The sequence below is a fragment of the Saccoglossus kowalevskii genome, chromosome 1, assembly GCF_978046115.1.
Source record: "Saccoglossus kowalevskii chromosome 1, keSacKowa6.1, whole genome shotgun sequence".
Taxonomy (NCBI): domain Eukaryota; kingdom Metazoa; phylum Hemichordata; class Enteropneusta; family Harrimaniidae; genus Saccoglossus; species Saccoglossus kowalevskii.
Genome location: NC_140641.1, coordinates 39,950,185 through 39,972,001, shown reverse-complemented (window position 1 = coordinate 39,972,001; position 21,817 = coordinate 39,950,185). Strand labels below are relative to the sequence as shown.

At 36.3% G+C, this 21,817-nt stretch overlaps 1 protein-coding gene across 1 annotated transcript in view; it reads left to right on the top strand.

The window, feature by feature from the left end:
• The window catches only part of LOC100371624 (ATP-binding cassette sub-family C member 4-like), a 78,536-nt gene that overhangs the window by 40,912 nt on the left and 15,807 nt on the right, over positions 1-21,817 (top strand). The window contains exons 9-11 of the mRNA XM_085501979.1: positions 5,279-5,395; positions 5,969-6,058; positions 8,176-8,367. Coding sequence (XP_085358105.1) covers positions 5,279-5,395; positions 5,969-6,058; positions 8,176-8,367 — 399 coding nt within the window. The remainder of the gene's footprint in view (positions 1-5,278; positions 5,396-5,968; positions 6,059-8,175; positions 8,368-21,817) is intronic.

Here is a 21,817-nt window from a genome sequence, read left to right as displayed (position 1 = left end):
TCAATAGTCTGTGGGTCCAATCTAGATGTGTCCCACGTCAATAGTCTGTGGGTCCAATCTAGATGTGTCCCACATCAATAGTCTGCGGGTCCAATCTAGATGTGCCCACGTCAATAGTCTGTGGGTCCAATCTAGATGTGCTCCACGTCAATAGTCTGCGGGTCCAATCTAGATGTGTCCCACGTCAATAGTCTGCGGGTCCAATCTAGATTTGTCCCACGTCAATAGTCTATGGGTCCAATCTAGATGTGTTCCACGTCAATAGCCTGCAGGTCCAATCTAGATGTGTCCCACGTTAATAGTCTGTGGGTCAAATCTAGATGTGTTCCACGTTAATAGTCTGTGGGTCCAATCTAGATGTGCCCACGTCAATAGTCCGTGGGTCCAATCTAGATGTGTCCCACATCAATAGTCTGTGGGTCAAATCTAGATGTGTTCCACGTCAATAGTCTGTGGGTCCAATCTAGATGTGTCCCACGTCAATAGTCTGTGGGTCCAATCTAGATGTGTCCCACATCAATAGTCTGCGGGTCCAATCTAGATGTGCCCACGTCAATAGTCTGTGGGTCCAATCTAGATGTGCCCACGTCAATAGTCTGTGGGTCCAATCTAGATGTGCTCCACGTCAATAGTCTGCGGGTCCAATCTAGATGTGTCCCACGTCAATAGTCTGCGGGTCCAATCTAGATTTGTCCCACGTCAATAGTCTATGGGTCCAATCTAGATGTGTTCCACGTCAATAGCCTGCAGGTCCAATCTAGATGTGTCCCACGTTAATAGTCTGTGGGTCCAATCTAGATGTGTCCCACATCAATAGTCTGCAGGTCCAATCTAGATGTGTCCCACATCAATAGTCTGCAGGTCCAATCTAGATGTGTTCCACGTCAATAGCCTGCAGGTCCAATCTAGATGTGTCCCACGTTAATAGTCTGTGGGTCCAATCTAGATGTGTCCCACATCAATAGTCTGCAGGTCCAATCTAGATGTGTCCCACGTCAATAGTCTGAGGGTCCAATCTAGATGTGTCCCACATCAATAGTCTGCAGGTCCAATCTAGATGTGTCCCACATCAATAGTCTGCAGGTCCAATCTAGATGTGTCCCACGTCAATAGTCTGCAGGTCCAATCTAGATGTGTCCCACATCAATAGTCTGCAGGTCCAATCTAGATGTGTCCCACGTCAATAGTCTGCAGGTCCAATCTAGATGTGTCCTGTGTCAATAGTCTGAGGGTCCAATCTAGATTTGTCCCATGTTAGTAGTCTGCGGGTCCAATCTAGATGGGTTCCATGTTAATAGTCTGCAGGTCCAATCTAGATGCTACCCACGTTAATAGTCTGTGGGTCCAATCTAGTTTTTAATATTGTTGTTCGACACTCCATATCGTAGACAAATCATGATTTATCATAAACTAAAAAGGTTTATTATTAGATGAAAAATAAAAACCACTAATATGCATGTGCAGGCAAAACAAGGAGTGCACATGCATGTTAAAGAATATCACTGTTTTATTGAATGTGTGTGCTACAAAAACAGCGTTTACGGTTGTAATCAGATGTATCTATTTGTCAGTATACACTATCAAACAACAATACAATGACATGTTCTTGTCCATATTGCATCTTTAACCCATATTATGTCATTCCCAAATTTGGTCCCAAACTTTTCACCCCCTTACCACTTTGACTCCTAACAATACTTGTTTTACGCAATTTTTACATTTTTGGTTCTGGTAAAGTGAGACATATATAGAGGAATGTTTTTTTAGCTCCGCTGTCGACTTTGTCGAGCGGAGCTTATCATATGAGTGATTGTCCGTCGTCGTCGTCCGTGTCAATGTTTTACTTTTTCGACTTCTTCTTGAAAACTACAAGCCTGAATGCTTGACAATAGATTGGCTTGGGAGGGTCACAGTGGATAATAGGTAGTCTTGGGAGGGTCAAAGTAGACAATAGGTAGTTTTGGGAAGGTCAAAATGGACAATAGATAGTCTTGGGAGGGTCAAAGTGGACAATAGATAGTCTTGGGAGGGTCAAAGCGGACAATAGGTAGTCTTGGGAGGGTCAAAGAAGACAATAGATTGGCTTGGGAGGGTCAAAGTGGACAACAGGTAGTCTTGGGAGGGTCAAAGTGGACAATAGGTAGTCTTGGGAGGGTCAAAGAAGACAATAGGTTGGCTTGGAAGGGTCAAAGTGGACAATAGGTAGTCTTGGGAGGGTCAAGGTGGACAATAGGTAGTCTTGAGAGGGTCAAAGTGAACAACAGGTAGTCTTGGGAGGGTCAAAGTGGACAATAGGTAGTCTTGGGAGGGTCAAAGAAGACAATAGGTTGGTTTGGAAGAGTCAAAGTGGACAATAGGTAGTCTTGGGAGGGTCAAGGTGGACAATAGGTAGTCTTGAGAGGGTCACAGTGGATAATAGGTAGTCTTGGGAGGGTCAAAGTAGACAATAGGTAGTCTTGGGAAGGTCAAAGTGGACAATAGATAGTCTTGGGAGGGTCAAAGTAGACAATAGATAGTCTTGGGAGGGTCAAAGTGGACAATATGTAGTCTTGGGAGGGTCAAAGAAGACAATAGATTGGCTTGGGAGAGTCAAAGTGGACAATAGGTAGTCTTGGGAGGGTCAAAATGGACAATAGATGGTCTTGGGAGGGTCAAAGTGGACAATAGGTAGTCTTGGGAGGGTCAAAATGGACAATAGATGGTCTTGGGAGGGTCAAAGTGGACAATAGGTAGTCTTGGGAGGGTCAAAGTGGACAATAGGTAATCTTGGGAATGTCAAAGAAGACAATAGGTAGTCTTGGGAGGGTCAAAGTAGACAATAGGTAGTCTTGGGAAGGTCAAAGTGGACAATAGATAGTCTTGGGAGGGTCAAAGTGGACAATATATAGTCTTGGGAGGGTCAAAGAAGACAATAGATAGTCTTGAGAGGGTCAAAGTAGACAATAGGTAGTCTTGGGAGGGTCAAAGTGGACAATAGATAGTCTTGGGAGGGTCAAAGTGGACAATAGATAGTCTTGGGAGGGTCAAAGTGGACAATAGATAGTCTTGGGAGGGTCAAAGTGGACAATAGATAGTCTTGGGAGGGTCAAAGTGGACAATAGATAGTCTTGGGAGGGTCAAAGTGGACAATAGATAGTCTTGGGAGAGTCAAAGAAGACAATAGATTGGCTTGGGAGAGTCAAAGTGGACAATAGGTAGTCTTGGGAAGGTCAAAGTGGACAATAGATAGTCTTGGGAGGGTCAAAGTGGACAATAGATAGTCTTGGGAGGGTCAAAGTGGACAATATATTGTCTTGGGAGGATCAAAGTAGACAATAGATTGTCTTGGGAGGATCAAAGTAGACAATAGATTGGCTTGGGAGAGTCAAAGTGGACAATAGGTAGTCTTGGGAGGGTCAAAGTAGACAATAGATAGTCTTGGGAGTGTCAAAGTGGACAATATATAGTCTTGGGAGAGTCAAAGAAGACAATAGATTGGCTTGGGAGAGTCAAAGTGGACAATAGGTAGTCTTGGGAGGGTCAAAGTAGACAATAGGTAGTCTTGGGAGGGTCAAAGTAGACAATAGGTAGTCCTGGGAGGGTCAAAGTGGACAATAGGTAGTCCTGGGAGGGTCAAAGTGAACAATAGGTAGTCTTGGGAGGGTCAAAGTAGACAATAGATTGGCTTGGGAAAGTCAAAGTGGACAATAGGTAGTCTTGGGAAGGTCAAAGTGGACAATATTTAGTCTTAGGAGGGTCAAAGTGGACAATAGATAGTCTTGGGAGAGTCAAAGAAGACAATAGGTAGTCTTGGGAAGGTCAAAGTGGACAATAGATAGTCTTGGGAGGGTCAAAGTGGACAATATATAGTCTTGGGAGGGTCAAAGTGGACAATATATAGTCTTGGGAGGGTCAAAGTAGACAATAGATTGGCTTGGGAGAGTCAAAGTGGACAAAAGGTAGTCTTGGGAAGGTCAAAGTGGACAATAGATAGTCTTGGGAGGGTCAAAGTGGACAATAGATAGTCTTGGGAGGGTCAAAGTGGACAATAGATAGTCTTGAGAGGGTCACAGTGGATAATAGGTAGTCTTGGGAGGGTCTAAGTAGACAATAGATAGTCTTGGGAGGGTCAAAGTAGACAATAGGTAGTCTTGGGAGGGTCAAAGTGGACAATAGATAGTCTTGGGAGGGTCAAAGTAGACAATAGGTAGTCCTGGGAGGGTCAAAGTGGACAATAGGTAGTCTTGGGAGGGTCAAAGAAGACAATAGGTAGTCTTGATAGGGTCACAGTGGATAATAGGTAGTCTTGGGAGGGTCAAAGTAGACAATAGGTAGTCTTGGGAAGGTCAAAGTGGACAATAGATAGTCTTGGGAGGGTCAAAGTTGACATTAGATAGTCTTGGGAGAGTCAAAGAAGACAATAGATTGGCTTGGGAGAGTCAAAGTGGACAATAGGTAGTCTTGGGAGGGTCAAAGTAGACAATAGGTAGTCTTGGGAGGGTCAAAGTAGACAATAGGTAGTCCTGGGAGGGTCAAAGTGGACAATAGGTAGTCTTGGGAGGGTCAAAGTAGACAATAGGTAGTCTTGGGAGGGTCAAAGTAGACAACAGGTTGGCTTGGGAGAGTCAAGTGGACAATAGTGTAGGAAGGATCAACCCTGGTCTTGTCAGCCCCATATACATTTTTAACATGGACTTGACCACATAATGATTAAGGGTTAAAGTTTACAAAGAGCATAACTTGTTTTCCATAACACAACAAATTTGGTTGTTATTCATTTCTAGTTATTATAACTTTTTTATAAGTTTCTTCAGTGGACAATTATATTGTTATTTGGTGGCACTGCATACCATTGTATAGTAACAGGTGTACTCAACACTACCACACTGAGTATCGTCTCCTCTCAGAATACTGTTATGAAGAATCAGTTTTTTCACTTAATGGTCAGCTTTACCAGCCTGGGTTTGCCTCTTGCCTCAAGTTTAATTCTAAAATAAAATTAATTAATTAATTACATGTGCATGTTTTAGATAGGAATCCTGTCTTGTCTATTAGAAGCACATATAAACCAAATATTGCTTTTATTGTATGCTGAATCCTAAAATGTTACTTATTTTGACCAGAAACACAACTATGTTATTTATTTGCAAATTCAAAATTAATTGTCAAAAGTATGGACATTTTTTATTGACCTATTTTGATTTTTTGAAACTATACTTTAAGTGTTGCATAATATGCACAATGGTTTTCTCTTGCAATACGTTTTTGTATTGTAAATAATCCATTTCCCATCTCATAGACATTCCTGCTTCTGGGTGAGCTGCATAAAACAGTAGATAGTCAAGATTCCAATTTACGTCCAAAGCCAGCTGATTGCACTATAGTTGCCAAGGAAATTGGAGCTTATTGGGATCAGGTATATTAAAATCACATGAATATTCTTACTAATTACATATGCCTTATTTTTGCATGGTATTTTGTGTAGTTATTAACGGATTTAAAACACTGGTGCTCAACATCATTTTTTGGTTCAGTACCTCAGTTACAACAAGAAAAACGTACCATACCTTCACTAAACGTGCTCTTCGAACATGTCGCTCTCTTCTGCAAATTATTTAAGCCAAACTAAAATTGAAGTGAGTTAATACTTAGTTACCACGTTTTAAGCATGTGTAGCATTTGATGTATTGGAGTTAGTTTTGTCAAGTGCAAATAGTCATGCTGTATTTTATTGTACATGCATTTGTTTGTTTAACTTTATCCCTTCTTAATACTAAAGACATCTTTCATCACATTTTACAAAATAAGTCTGCATTAGTTTCATCACATTTCTTTTTCAAAAATGTGAAATTATGTGCATTGGTATACCCCACATATTGCTATGGTACTTCATATGTCAAATGCTACAAACAACATATATTCGATAGTACAGTTTTATTACATTACATTAGCTGATATTCAATTTACTGTACATCTCTTAATGAAATAGAGTCTGGAGACACCAACCCTAAAAAACCTTAGTTTTGAAGTTAAACCAGGGGAACTGTTGGCTGTTATTGGACCTGTTGCGTCAGGAAAGGTAATTTCTATAGATCTATAAATATACTGTATTTGCTCTATTATAAGCACATCTGTGCATATAAATTTGCCTTGTAATTCACATCTGATTTTGTATGCGCTACTAATAGAGCAAGTACAGTATTTATTATGCATCAAACAACCCATAGTGAATGAGTATTTGATTTGATAGTGTGTGAACTATTATTAACATGTTGAAATATGGGCAATGACCGGATTCGGCTGATACCACGCCCTGGGCGATCTTATGGAGGATTTGATTTAAAAAAAATAAAATGTGGACCAAAAGATCGCCCGAGCGATGTTATGGCAGATATTACGAAGTCCATCTTGACTGGAAAAATAACCCTGCGTTGATAAAAATGGTCTCAGAAAATGTTTAGAAAAAATAATGTTTCGTGTTAATCAAATATAATCATGCAAAGTATAAATTCAAAAGCAAGCCAAAGTCGAAACTGGGTGGATCATGTACATGACACAACACACGCTGCAACAACTGAGTGATCAGCAACATTTTGGGATGCAATTAAACTTTAAGTACTTTGCGAAACTTACTGCACGGTGATGCTGACATCAAGTGTGTGTTTATCGAAGTTTGACCCCAAGTCACGCACTGAACTGGTGCATTACCTTAACAACCCTTTTCTTTTGTGCTCCGCGCGTTGATCTAGTAAAATTGTTATTATATCCCAAGGTACTGTAATTACGCAACTTGTATGCAACTCTGTACTGGCTTTGAATATATCAAGGTTGTTTACTAAGTGCACTGCTTTTCTAATTACGCAAATTTGTTTACAATATTGTACCGGCTTTGTAATGTATTGTTTTCATGATAATTACGCAAACTCAAGTTATTTTTTACTATTGTTAGGGCACTGACCCGGGTATTGGGTCTGTGAATATTTCAATATTACCGACTTGATAATGCGTTGCATTCACAATAATTACGCAAACATAAACATGGGCGCATTTAAATCATAAATCATTGAAAAAGATAGTAGTCATGTGTCTACTCTACTGAAAGTCGTGAAAATATTTTAAATACTTGTGATTCATCGATGTTCGACTTCCAATGGTGAATTATTTTATTCAAAATGAAGTGAATATGTAATATAAACCATACCATGCGTCAAGTTAAATTTTACTATAATATAAGAAACTCTAGGCAGCGCACTTCGATCGCATTATTCATGTACATTTCGACTGAACTCTAATAACCACGCGTTTGAATTTACGTGCGGTATCGGCAATGACCTCCAGAGTTCATGCACTGATATTTAAATTTGGGCCACCCAGCTTCACCCAAATTAATATAGTTACTTTTCATTTGTTCAAAAAATCTTTCAACTCTCACAAATACCATGAACGCGAAGAGTATATAACTGGGGTTAACTGAAAGGGAACGAGCGTCTTTTTTGACAAAAAATACAAGATTATGTGTGCAAGGTTAGATTTATAGAACGTACATGACCGCTTAACTCTCTGTTTTTTAATAATCATGTCGCATGTAAAACTCAGGAGACATTTTACTGATCTTGAACTTTTTGTCTGGAATGCGATACAGACAAAGATTAAACATTACTGATACCTACTGTTGTTAAATCAACCAAGACGCTTGAATCAGGAAGGCTTGGCTATTTTAAACTTCGTAAATAGCATTCTTTTCAAGCGTAGACTATATTCGAGTGTAATAAACGTAAGTGAAATGTATTAACAAGTCATAATACGCAACAACACTTCGTATCCAGCATTAGATTTATTGGAGTTTTAGGCTTTTCGACTTCACAGTGAATTATTTTCAGCATCATATTTGAAATAGCGCGCTCGATGCAAGATGTCAGACGGGAAAATTTGGGTCTTTAAAAATGTTTGTTGGTTCAGTCAGGCAATAATCGTTCGGAAAGGATGAAAAGGATTACATTTCTTACATTGTAAAACTAACAAAATTCTCACAATGTGTGGACTAAAACATCGCCCACTATTTGAAACATCGCCCATGGGCAGGGTTTAGGATGGGCGGGGTATCAGCCGAATCAGGTATATTATCTGTTTTTATAGATCTAAATATATCTCATTATTCAATAAATGACATAAATTATTCCATTTATGTGTTTACAGTCTTCCCTGTTGATGGCTTTGTTAAGTGAACTACCAATCAGTAGCGGTGCCCTCAAAGTGAAGGGTAAGATTGCATATGCATCGCAAAATCCATGGGTGTTTTCAGCGTCTTTGAAACAAAATATTCTATTCGGACAAAGATATATTAAAAGTAGATATGATAAAGTGATAGCATCATGTGCTCTCAAGAAGGTAAGATGTAGAAAAGATTTTTTTTAGCTCTGCTGTCGACTTTGTCGAGCGGAGCTTATCATATGAGTGATTATCCGTCGTCGTCGTCCGTGTCAATGTTTTACTTTTTCGACTTCTTCTTGAAAACTACAAGCCTGAATGCTTTGTTACTTGGTGTGTATGTACCTGGGGTAGACCTCTCTTAGATCTGTTAATTTCATGATGATGTCTTCAATTCTCTAATTTTGGTGAATATTTCTGTTATTTTTGGTAAAAAGTGATATTTTCGACTTCTTATTAAAAACCACAAGTCTGATTGCTTTGATATTACATACCGGTATATAGCAATCTGATTAAAATCTGATGTAGTGTACGGGCTTTAATTATTTTGGCTATAAACTTATTTTAATTTTATTTTTTACCTAGGTAGGGCGGAATTAAAAAAAATCACAAAATCAAAATCAAAGTAAAATAATAAAATAAAAGGGCATTAATAACAAAAGTAATAAAAAATGAAATTAAAATAAGTTTATAGGCAAAATAATTAAAACCTGTACACTACATCGGATTTTAATCAGATTGGGTATATAGGTACTACATGTGGACCTCTCTCAGATTTGTTCATTTCATTATGATATCTTCAATTATTTAATTTTAATGAAAATTTTTGTCATTTTTGGTAAAAAGTGATATTTTAAAATTCTTGTTGAAAACAACATATACATATTGTTTATTTTCTAATGATATCTTCAGTTTTTTAATTGAAATGTGCATTGCTAACAGTGGAGCTATCTCAGCCAACAGGCTGCTTGGTTTTCTACAATTGTTTTTTTTTTACATTTATGTGCTTGAATTTTAAATTTGGTATGAACATTTGTGAATACTGTAATGTCATATAAGTCACAACTGAGTATCCTTTAAAGGATTTGTCAATATATTATACACATGTTGAATTAGTCTGTGTGTGACTCGTATCAAACTAGATGCAGTGTGATGAACAGGGTTTGTCAATATATTATACACATGTTGAATTAGTCTGTGTGTGACTCGTATCAAACTAGATGCAGTGTGATGAATAGGATTTGTCAATATATTATACACATGTTGAATTAGTCTGTGTGTGACTCATATCATACTAGATGCAGTGTGATGAACAGGATTTGTCAATGTATTTTAAACATGTTGAATTAGTCTGTGTGTGACTCGTATCAAACTAGATGCAGTGTGATGAATAGGATTTGTCAATATATTATACACATGTTGAATTAGTCTGTGTGACTCATATCATATTAGATGCAGTGTGATGAACAGGATTTGTCAATGTATTTTAAACATGTTGAATTAGTCTGTGTGTGACTCGTATCATATTAGATGCAGTGTGATGAACAGGGTTTGTCAATATATTATACACATGTTGAATTAGTCTGTGTGTGACTTGTATCAAACTAGATGCAGTGTGATGAATAGGATTTGTCAATATATTATACACATGTTGAATTAGTCTGTGTGTGACTCATATCATACTAGATGCAGTGTGATGAACAGGATTTGTCAATGTATTTTAAACATGTTGAATTAGTCTGTGTGTGACTTGTATCAAACTAGATGCAGTGTGATGAATAGGATTTGTCAATATATTATACACATGTTGAATTAGTCTGTGTGACTCATATCATATTAGATGCAGTGTGATGAACAGGATTTGTCAATGTATTTTAAACATGTTGAATTAGTCTGTGTGTGACTCGTATCAAACTAGATGCAGTGTGATGAATAGGATTTGTCAATATATTATACACATGTTGAATTAGTCTGTGTGTGACTCATATCATACTAGATGCAGTGTGATGAACAGGATTTGTCAATATATTATACACATGTTGAATTAGTCTGTGTGACTCATATCATATTAGATGCAGTGTGATGAACAGGATTTGTCAATATATTATACACGTGTTGAATTAGTCCGTGTGTGACCCATATCATACTAGATGCAGTGTGATGAACAGGGTTTGTCAATATATTATACACATGTTGAATTAGTCTGTGTGTGACTCATCATACTAGATGCAGTGTGATGAACAGGATTTGTCAATATATTATACACATGTTGAATTAGTTTGTGTGTGACTCATATCATACTAGATGCAGTGTGATGAACAGGATTTGTCAATATATTATACACGTGTTGAATTAGTTCGTGTGTGACCCATATCATACTAGATGCAGTGTGATGAACAGGGTTTGTCAATATATTATACACATGTTGAATTAGTCTGTGTGTGACTCATATCATACTAGATGCAGTGTGATGAACAGGATTTGTCAATATATTATACACATGTTGAATTAGTCCGTGTGTGACTCATATCATACTAGATGCAGTGTGATGAACAGGGTTTGTCAATATATTATACACATGTTGAATTAGTCCGTGTGTGACTCATATCATACTAGATGCAGTGTGATGAACAGGGTTTGTCAATATATTATACACATGTTGAATTAGTCCGTGTGTGACTCATATCATACTAGATGCAGTGTGATGAACAGGGTTTGTCAATATATTATACACATGTTGAATTAGTCTGTGTGTGACTCATATCATACTAGATGCAGTGTGATGAACAGGATTTGTCAATATATTATACACATGTTGAATTAGTCCGTGTGTGACTCATATCATACTAGATGCAGTGTGATGAACAGGGTTTGTCAATATATTATACACATGTTGAATTAGTCTGTGTGTGACTCGTATCAAACTAGATGCAGTGTGATGAACAGGGTTTGTCAATATATTATACACATATTGAATTAGTCTGTGTGTGACTCGTATCATATTAGATGCAGTGTGATGAACAGGGTTTGTCAATATATTATACACATGTTGAATTAGTCTGTGTGTGACTCGTATCAAACTAGATGCAGTGTGATGAACAGGGTTTGTCAATATATTATACACATGTTGAATTAGTCTGTGTGTGACTCATATCATATTAGATGCAGTGTGATGAACAGGATTTGTCAATATATTATACACATGTTGAATTAGTCTGTGTGTGGCTCATATCATACTAGATGCAGTGTGATGAACAGGATTTGTCAATATATTATACACATGTTGAATTAGTCCGTGTGTGACTCATATCATACTAGATGCAGTGTGATGAACAGGGTTTGTCAATATATTATACACATGTTGAATTAGTCCGTGTGTGACTCATATCATACTAGATGCAGTGTGATGAACAGGGTTTGTCAATATATTATACACATGTTGAATTAGTCCGTGTGTGACTCATATCATACTAGATGCAGTGTGATGAACAGGGTTTGTCAATATATTATACACATGTTGAATTAGTCTGTGTGTGACTCATATCATACTAGATGCAGTGTGATGAACAGGATTTGTCAATATATTATACACATGTTGAATTAGTCCGTGTGTGACTCATATCATACTAGATGCAGTGTGATGAACAGGGTTTGTCAATATATTATACACATGTTGAATTAGTCTGTGTGTGACTCGTATCAAACTAGATGCAGTGTGATGAACAGGGTTTGTCAATATATTATACACATATTGAATTAGTCTGTGTGTGACTCGTATCATATTAGATGCAGTGTGATGAACAGGGTTTGTCAATATATTATACACATGTTGAATTAGTCTGTGTGTGACTCGTATCAAACTAGATGCAGTGTGATGAACAGGGTTTGTCAATATATTATACACATGTTGAATTAGTCTGTGTGTGACTCATATCATATTAGATGCAGTGTGATGAACAGGATTTGTCAATATATTATACACATGTTGAATTAGTCTGTGTGTGGCTCATATCATACTAGATGCAGTGTGATGAACAGGATTTGTCAATATATTATACACATGTTGAATTAGTCTGTGTGTGACTCGTATCATATTAGATGCAGTGTGATGAACAGGATTTGTCAATATATTATACACGTGTTGAATTAGTCCGTGTGTGACTCATATCATACTCGATGCAGTGTGATGAACAGGGTTTGTCAATATATTATACACATGTTGAATTAGTCTGTGTGTGAATCATATCATACTAGATGCAGTGTGATGAACAGGATTTGTCAATATATTATACACATGTTGAATTAGTCCGTGTGTGACTCATATCATACTAGATGCAGTGTGATGAACAGGGTTTGTCAATATATTATACACATGTTGAATTAGTCTGTGTGTGACTCGTATCATACTAGATGCAGTGTGATGAACAGGGTTTGTCAATATATTATACACATGTTGAATTAGTCTGTGTGTGACTTGTATCAAACTAGATGCAGTGTGATGAACAGGGTTTGTCAATATATTATACACATGTTGAATTAGTCCGTGTGTGACTCATATCATACTAGATGCAGTGTGATGAACAGGGTTTGTCAATATATTATACACATGTTGAATTAGTCTGTGTGTGACTCATATCATACTAGATGCAGTGTGATGAACAGGATTTGTCAATATATTATACACATGTTGAATTAGTCCGTGTGTGACTCATATCATACTAGATGCAGTGTGATGAACAGGGTTTGTCAATATATTATACACATGTTGAATTAGTCTGTGTGTGACTCGTATCAAACTAGATGCAGTGTGATGAACAGGGTTTGTCAATATATTATACACATATTGAATTAGTCTGTGTGTGACTCGTATCATATTAGATGCAGTGTGATGAACAGGGTTTGTCAATATATTATACACATGTTGAATTAGTCTGTGTGTGACTCGTATCAAACTAGATGCAGTGTGATGAACAGGGTTTGTCAATATATTATACACATGTTGAATTAGTCTGTGTGTGACTCATCATACTAGATGCAGTGTGATGAACAGGATTTGTCAATATATTATACACATGTTGAATTAGTTCGTGTGTGACTCATATCATACTAGATGCAGTGTGATGAACAGGATTTGTCAATATATTATACACGTGTTGAATTAGTCCGTGTGTGACCCATATCATACTAGATGCAGTGTGATGAACAGGGTTTGTCAATATATTATACACATGTTGAATTAGTCTGTGTGTGACTCATATCATACTAGATGCAGTGTGATGAACAGGGTTTGTCAATATATTATACACATGTTGAATTAGTCCGTGTGTGACTCATATCATACTAGATGCAGTGTGATGAACAGGGTTTGTCAATATATTATACACATGTTGAATTAGTCCGTGTGTGACTCATATCATACTAGATGCAGTGTGATGAACAGGATTTGTCAATATATTATACACATGTTGAATTAGTCCGTGTGTGACTCATATCATACTAGATGCAGTGTGATGAACAGGGTTTGTCAATATATTATACACATGTTGAATTAGTCTGTGTGTGACTCGTATCAAACTAGATGCAGTGTGATGAATAGGATTTGTCAATATATTATACACATGTTGAATTAGTCTGTGTGTGACTCATATCATACTAGATGCAGTGTGATGAACAGGATTTGTCAATGTATTTTAAACATGTTGAATTAGTCTGTGTGTGACTCGTATCAAACTAGATGCAGTGTGATGAATAGGATTTGTCAATATATTATACACATGTTGAATTAGTCTGTGTGACTCATATCATATTAGATGCAGTGTGATGAACAGGATTTGTCAATGTATTTTAAACATGTTGAATTAGTCTGTGTGTGACTCGTATCAAACTAGATGCAGTGTGATGAATAGGATTTGTCAATATATTATACACATGTTGAATTAGTCTGTGTGTGACTCATATCATACTAGATGCAGTGTGATGAACAGGATTTGTCAATATATTATACACATGTTGAATTAGTCTGTGTGACTCATATCATATTAGATGCAGTGTGATGAACAGGATTTGTCAATATATTATACACGTGTTGAATTAGTCCGTGTGTGACCCATATCATACTAGATGCAGTGTGATGAACAGGGTTTGTCAATATATTATACACATGTTGAATTAGTCTGTGTGTGACTCATCATACTAGATGCAGTGTGATGAACAGGATTTGTCAATATATTATACACATGTTGAATTAGTTCGTGTGTGACTCATATCATACTAGATGCAGTGTGATGAACAGGATTTGTCAATATATTATACACGTGTTGAATTAGTCCGTGTGTGACCCATATCATACTAGATGCAGTGTGATGAACAGGGTTTGTCAATATATTATACACATGTTGAATTAGTCTGTGTGTGACTCATATCATACTAGATGCAGTGTGATGAACAGGGTTTGTCAATATATTATACACATGTTGAATTAGTCCGTGTGTGACTCATATCATACTAGATGCAGTGTGATGAACAGGGTTTGTCAATATATTATACACATGTTGAATTAGTCCGTGTGTGACTCATATCATACTAGATGCAGTGTGATGAACAGGGTTTGTCAATATATTATACACATGTTGAATTAGTCTGTGTGTGACTCATATCATACTAGATGCAGTGTGATGAACAGGATTTGTCAATATATTATACACATGTTGAATTAGTCCGTGTGTGACTCATATCATACTAGATGCAGTGTGATGAACAGGATTTGTCAATATATTATACACGTGTTGAATTAGTCCGTGTGTGACCCATATCATACTAGATGCAGTGTGATGAACAGGGTTTGTCAATATATTATACACATGTTGAATTAGTCTGTGTGTGACTCATATCATACTAGATGCAGTGTGATGAACAGGGTTTGTCAATATATTATACACATGTTGAATTAGTCCGTGTGTGACTCATATCATACTAGATGCAGTGTGATGAACAGGGTTTGTCAATATATTATACACATGTTGAATTAGTCCGTGTGTGACTCATATCATACTAGATGCAGTGTGATGAACAGGATTTGTCAATATATTATACACATGTTGAATTAGTCCGTGTGTGACTCATATCATACTAGATGCAGTGTGATGAACAGGGTTTGTCAATATATTATACACATGTTGAATTAGTCTGTGTGTGACTCGTATCAAACTAGATGCAGTGTGATGAATAGGATTTGTCAATATATTATACACATGTTGAATTAGTCTGTGTGTGACTCATATCATACTAGATGCAGTGTGATGAACAGGATTTGTCAATGTATTTTAAACATGTTGAATTAGTCTGTGTGTGACTCGTATCAAACTAGATGCAGTGTGATGAATAGGATTTGTCAATATATTATACACATGTTGAATTAGTCTGTGTGACTCATATCATATTAGATGCAGTGTGATGAACAGGATTTGTCAATGTATTTTAAACATGTTGAATTAGTCTGTGTGTGACTCGTATCAAACTAGATGCAGTGTGATGAATAGGATTTGTCAATATATTATACACATGTTGAATTAGTCTGTGTGTGACTCATATCATACTAGATGCAGTGTGATGAACAGGATTTGTCAATATATTATACACATGTTGAATTAGTCTGTGTGACTCATATCATATTAGATGCAGTGTGATGAACAGGATTTGTCAATATATTATACACGTGTTGAATTAGTCCGTGTGTGACCCATATCATACTAGATGCAGTGTGATGAACAGGGTTTGTCAATATATTATACACATGTTGAATTAGTCTGTGTGTGACTCATCATACTAGATGCAGTGTGATGAACAGGATTTGTCAATATATTATACACATGTTGAATTAGTTCGTGTGTGACTCATATCATACTAGATGCAGTGTGATGAACAGGATTTGTCAATATATTATACACGTGTTGAATTAGTCCGTGTGTGACCCATATCATACTAGATGCAGTGTGATGAACAGGGTTTGTCAATATATTATACACATGTTGAATTAGTCTGTGTGTGACTCATATCATACTAGATGCAGTGTGATGAACAGGGTTTGTCAATATATTATACACATGTTGAATTAGTCCGTGTGTGACTCATATCATACTAGATGCAGTGTGATGAACAGGGTTTGTCAATATATTATACACATGTTGAATTAGTCCGTGTGTGACTCATATCATACTAGATGCAGTGTGATGAACAGGGTTTGTCAATATATTATACACATGTTGAATTAGTCTGTGTGTGACTCATATCATACTAGATGCAGTGTGATGAACAGGATTTGTCAATATATTATACACATGTTGAATTAGTCCGTGTGTGACTCATATCATACTAGATGCAGTGTGATGAACAGGGTTTGTCAATATATTATACACATGTTGAATTAGTCTGTGTGTGACTCGTATCAAACTAGATGCAGTGTGATGAACAGGGTTTGTCAATATATTATACACATATTGAATTAGTCTGTGTGTGACTCGTATCATATTAGATGCAGTGTGATGAACAGGGTTTGTCAATATATTATACACATGTTGAATTAGTCTGTGTGTGACTGGTATCAAACTAGATGCAGTGTGATGAACAGGGTTTGTCAATATATTATACACATGTTGAATTAGTCTGTGTGTGACTCATATCATATTAGATGCAGTGTGATGAACAGGATTTGTCAATATATTATACACATGTTGAATTAGTCTGTGTGTGGCTCATATCATACTAGATGCAGTGTGATGAACAGGATTTGTCAATATATTATACACATGTTGAATTAGTCCGTGTGTGACTCATATCATACTAGATGCAGTGTGATGAACAGGGTTTGTCAATATATTATACACATGTTGAATTAGTCCGTGTGTGACTCATATCATACTAGATGCAGTGTGATGAACAGGGTTTGTCAATATATTATACACATGTTGAATTAGTCCGTGTGTGACTCATATCATACTAGATGCAGTGTGATGAACAGGGTTTGTCAATATATTATACACATGTTGAATTAGTCTGTGTGTGACTCATATCATACTAGATGCAGTGTGATGAACAGGATTTGTCAATATATTATACACATGTTGAATTAGTCCGTGTGTGACTCATATCATACTAGATGCAGTGTGATGAACAGGGTTTGTCAATATATTATACACATGTTGAATTAGTCTGTGTGTGACTCGTATCAAACTAGATGCAGTGTGATGAACAGGGTTTGTCAATATATTATACACATATTGAATTAGTCTGTGTGTGACTCGTATCATATTAGATGCAGTGTGATGAACAGGGTTTGTCAATATATTATACACATGTTGAATTAGTCTGTGTGTGACTCGTATCAAACTAGATGCAGTGTGATGAACAGGGTTTGTCAATATATTATACACATGTTGAATTAGTCTGTGTGTGACTCATATCATATTAGATGCAGTGTGATGAACAGGATTTGTCAATATATTATACACATGTTGAATTAGTCTGTGTGTGGCTCATATCATACTAGATGCAGTGTGATGAACAGGATTTGTCAATATATTATACACATGTTGAATTAGTCTGTGTGTGACTCGTATCATATTAGATGCAGTGTGATGAACAGGATTTGTCAATATATTATACACGTGTTGAATTAGTCCGTGTGTGACTCATATCATACTCGATGCAGTGTGATGAACAGGGTTTGTCAATATATTATACACATGTTGAATTAGTCTGTGTGTGAATCATATCATACTAGATGCAGTGTGATGAACAGGATTTGTCAATATATTATACACATGTTGAATTAGTCCGTGTGTGACTCATATCATACTAGATGCAGTGTGATGAACAGGGTTTGTCAATATATTATACACATGTTGAATTAGTCTGTGTGTGACTCGTATCATACTAGATGCAGTGTGATGAACAGGGTTTGTCAATATATTATACACATGTTGAATTAGTCTGTGTGTGACTTGTATCAAACTAGATGCAGTGTGATGAACAGGGTTTGTCAATATATTATACACATGTTGAATTAGTCCGTGTGTGACTCATATCATACTAGATGCAGTGTGATGAACAGGGTTTGTCAATATATTATACACATGTTGAATTAGTCTGTGTGTGACTCATATCATACTAGATGCAGTGTGATGAACAGGATTTGTCAATATATTATACACATGTTGAATTAGTCCGTGTGTGACTCATATCATACTAGATGCAGTGTGATGAACAGGGTTTGTCAATATATTATACACATGTTGAATTAGTCTGTGTGTGACTCGTATCAAACTAGATGCAGTGTGATGAACAGGGTTTGTCAATATATTATACACATATTGAATTAGTCTGTGTGTGACTCGTATCATATTAGATGCAGTGTGATGAACAGGGTTTGTCAATATATTATACACATGTTGAATTAGTCTGTGTGTGACTCGTATCAAACTAGATGCAGTGTGATGAACAGGGTTTGTCAATATATTATACACATGTTGAATTAGTCTGTGTGTGACTCATATCATATTAGATGCAGTGTGATGAACAGGATTTGTCAATATATTATACACATGTTGAATTAGTCTGTGTGTGGCTCATATCATACTAGATGCAGTGTGATGAACAGGATTTGTCAATATATTATACACATGTTGAATTAGTCCGTGTGTGACTCATATCATACTAGATGCAGTGTGATGAACAGGGTTTGTCAATATATTATACACATGTTGAATTAGTCCGTGTGTGACTCATATCATACTAGATGCAGTGTGATGAACAGGGTTTGTCAATATATTATACACATGTTGAATTAGTCCGTGTGTGACTCATATCATACTAGATGCAGTGTGATGAACAGGGTTTGTCAATATATTATACACATGTTGAATTAGTCTGTGTGTGACTCATATCATACTAGATGCAGTGTGATGAACAGGATTTGTCAATATATTATACACATGTTGAATTAGTCCGTGTGTGACTCATATCATATTAGATGCAGTGTGATGAACAGGGTTTGTCAATATATTATACACATGTTGAATTAGTCTGTGTGTGACTCATATCATACTAGATGCAGTGTGATGAACAGGGTTTGTCAATATATTATACACATGTTGAATTAGTCTGTGTGTGACTCGTATCAAACTAGATGCAGTGTGATGAACAGGGTTTGTCAATATATTATACACATATTGAATTAGTCTGTGTGTGACTCGTATCATATTAGATGCAGTGTGATGAACAGGGTTTGTCAATATATTATACACATGTTGAATTAGTCTGTGTGTGACTCGTATCAAACTAGATGCAGTGTGATGAACAGGGTTTGTCAATATATTATACACATGTTGAATTAGTCTGTGTGTGACTCATATCATATTAGATGCAGTGTGATGAACAGGATTTGTCAATATATTATACACATGTTGAATTAGTCTGTGTGTGACTCATATCATACTAGATGCAGTGTGATGAACAGGATTTGTCAATATATTATACACATGTTGAATTAGTCTGTGTGTGACTCGTATCATATTAGATGCAGTGTGATGAACAGGATTTGTCAATATATTATACACGTGTTGAATTAGTCCGTGTGTGACTCATATCATACTCGATGCAGTGTGATGAACAGGGTTTGTCAATATATTATACACATGTTGAATTAGTCTGTGTGTGAATCATATCATACTAGATGCAGTGTGATGAACAGGATTTGTCAATATATTATACACATGTTGAATTAGTCCGTGTGTGACTCATATCATACTAGATGCAGTGTGATGAACAGGGTTTGTCAATATATTATACACATGTTGAATTAGTCTGTGTGTGACTCGTATCATACTAGATGCAGTGTGATGAACAGGGTTTGTCAATATATTATACACATGTTGAATTAGTCTGTGTGTGACTCATATCATATTAGATGCAATGTGATGAACAGGATTTGTCAATGTATTTTAAACATGTTGAATTAGTCTGTGTGTGACTCATATCATATTAGATGCAGTGTGATGAACAGGGTTTGTCAATATATTATACACATGTTGAATTAGTCTGTGTGTGACTCGTATCAAACTAGATGCAGTGTGATGAATAGGATTTGTCAATATATTATACACATGTTGAATTAGTCCGTGTGTGACTCATATCATACTAGATGCAGTGTGATGAACAGGGTTTGTCAATATATTATACACATGTTGAATTAGTCTGTGTGTGACTCGTATCAAACTAGATGCAGTGTGATGAATAGGATTTGTCAATATATTATACACATGTTGAATTAGTCTGTGTGACTCATATCATATTAGATGCAGTGTGATGAACAGGATTTGTCAATGTATTTTAAACATGTTGAATTAGTCTGTGTGTGACTCGTATCAAACTAGATGCAGTGTGATGAATAGGATTTGTCAATATATTATACACATGTTGAATTAGTCTGTGTGTGACTCATATCATACTAGATGCAGTGTGATGAACAGGATTTGTCAATATATTATACACATGTTGAATTAGTCTGTGTGACTCATATCATATTAGATGCAGTGTGATGAACAGGATTTGTCAATATATTATACACGTGTTGAATTAGTCCGTGTGTGACCCATATCATACTAGATGCAGTGTGATGAACAGGGTTTGTCAATATATTATACACATGTTGAATTAGTCTGTGTGTGACTCATCATACTAGATGCAGTGTGATGAACAGGATTTGTCAATATATTATACACATGTTGAATTAGTTCGTGTGTGACTCATATCATACTAGATGCAGTGTGATGAACAGGATTTGTCAATATATTATACACGTGTTGAATTAGTCCGTGTGTGACCCATATCATACTAGATGCAGTGTGATGAACAGGGTTTGTCAATATATTATACACATGTTGAATTAGTCTGTGTGTGACTCATATCATACTAGATGCAGTGTGATGAACAGGGTTTGTCAATATATTATACACATGTTGAATTAGTCCGTGTGTGACTCATATCATACTAGATGCAGTGTGATGAACAGGGTTTTTCAATATATTATACACATGTTGAATTAGTCCGTGTGTGACTCATATCATACTAGATGCAGTGTGATGAACAGGATTTGTCAATATATTATACACATGTTGAATTAGTCCGTGTGTGACTCATATCATACTAGATGCAGTGTGATGAACAGGGTTTGTCAATATATTATACACATGTTGAATTAGTCTGTGTGTGACTCGTATCAAACTAGATGCAGTGTGATGAACAGGGTTTGTCAATATATTATACACATGTTGAATTAGTCTGTGTGTGACTCGTATCATATTAGATGCAGTGTGATGAACAGGGTTTGTCAATATATTATACACATGTTGAATTAGTCTGTGTGTGACTCGTATCAAACTAGATGCAGTGTGATGAACAGGGTTTGTCAATATATTATACACATGTTGAATTAGTCTGTGTGTGACTCATATCATATTAGATGCAGTGTGATGAACAGGATTTGTCAATATATTATACACATGTTGAATTAGTCTGTGTGTGGCTCATATCATACTAGTTGCAGTGTGATGAACAGGATTTGTCAATATATTAT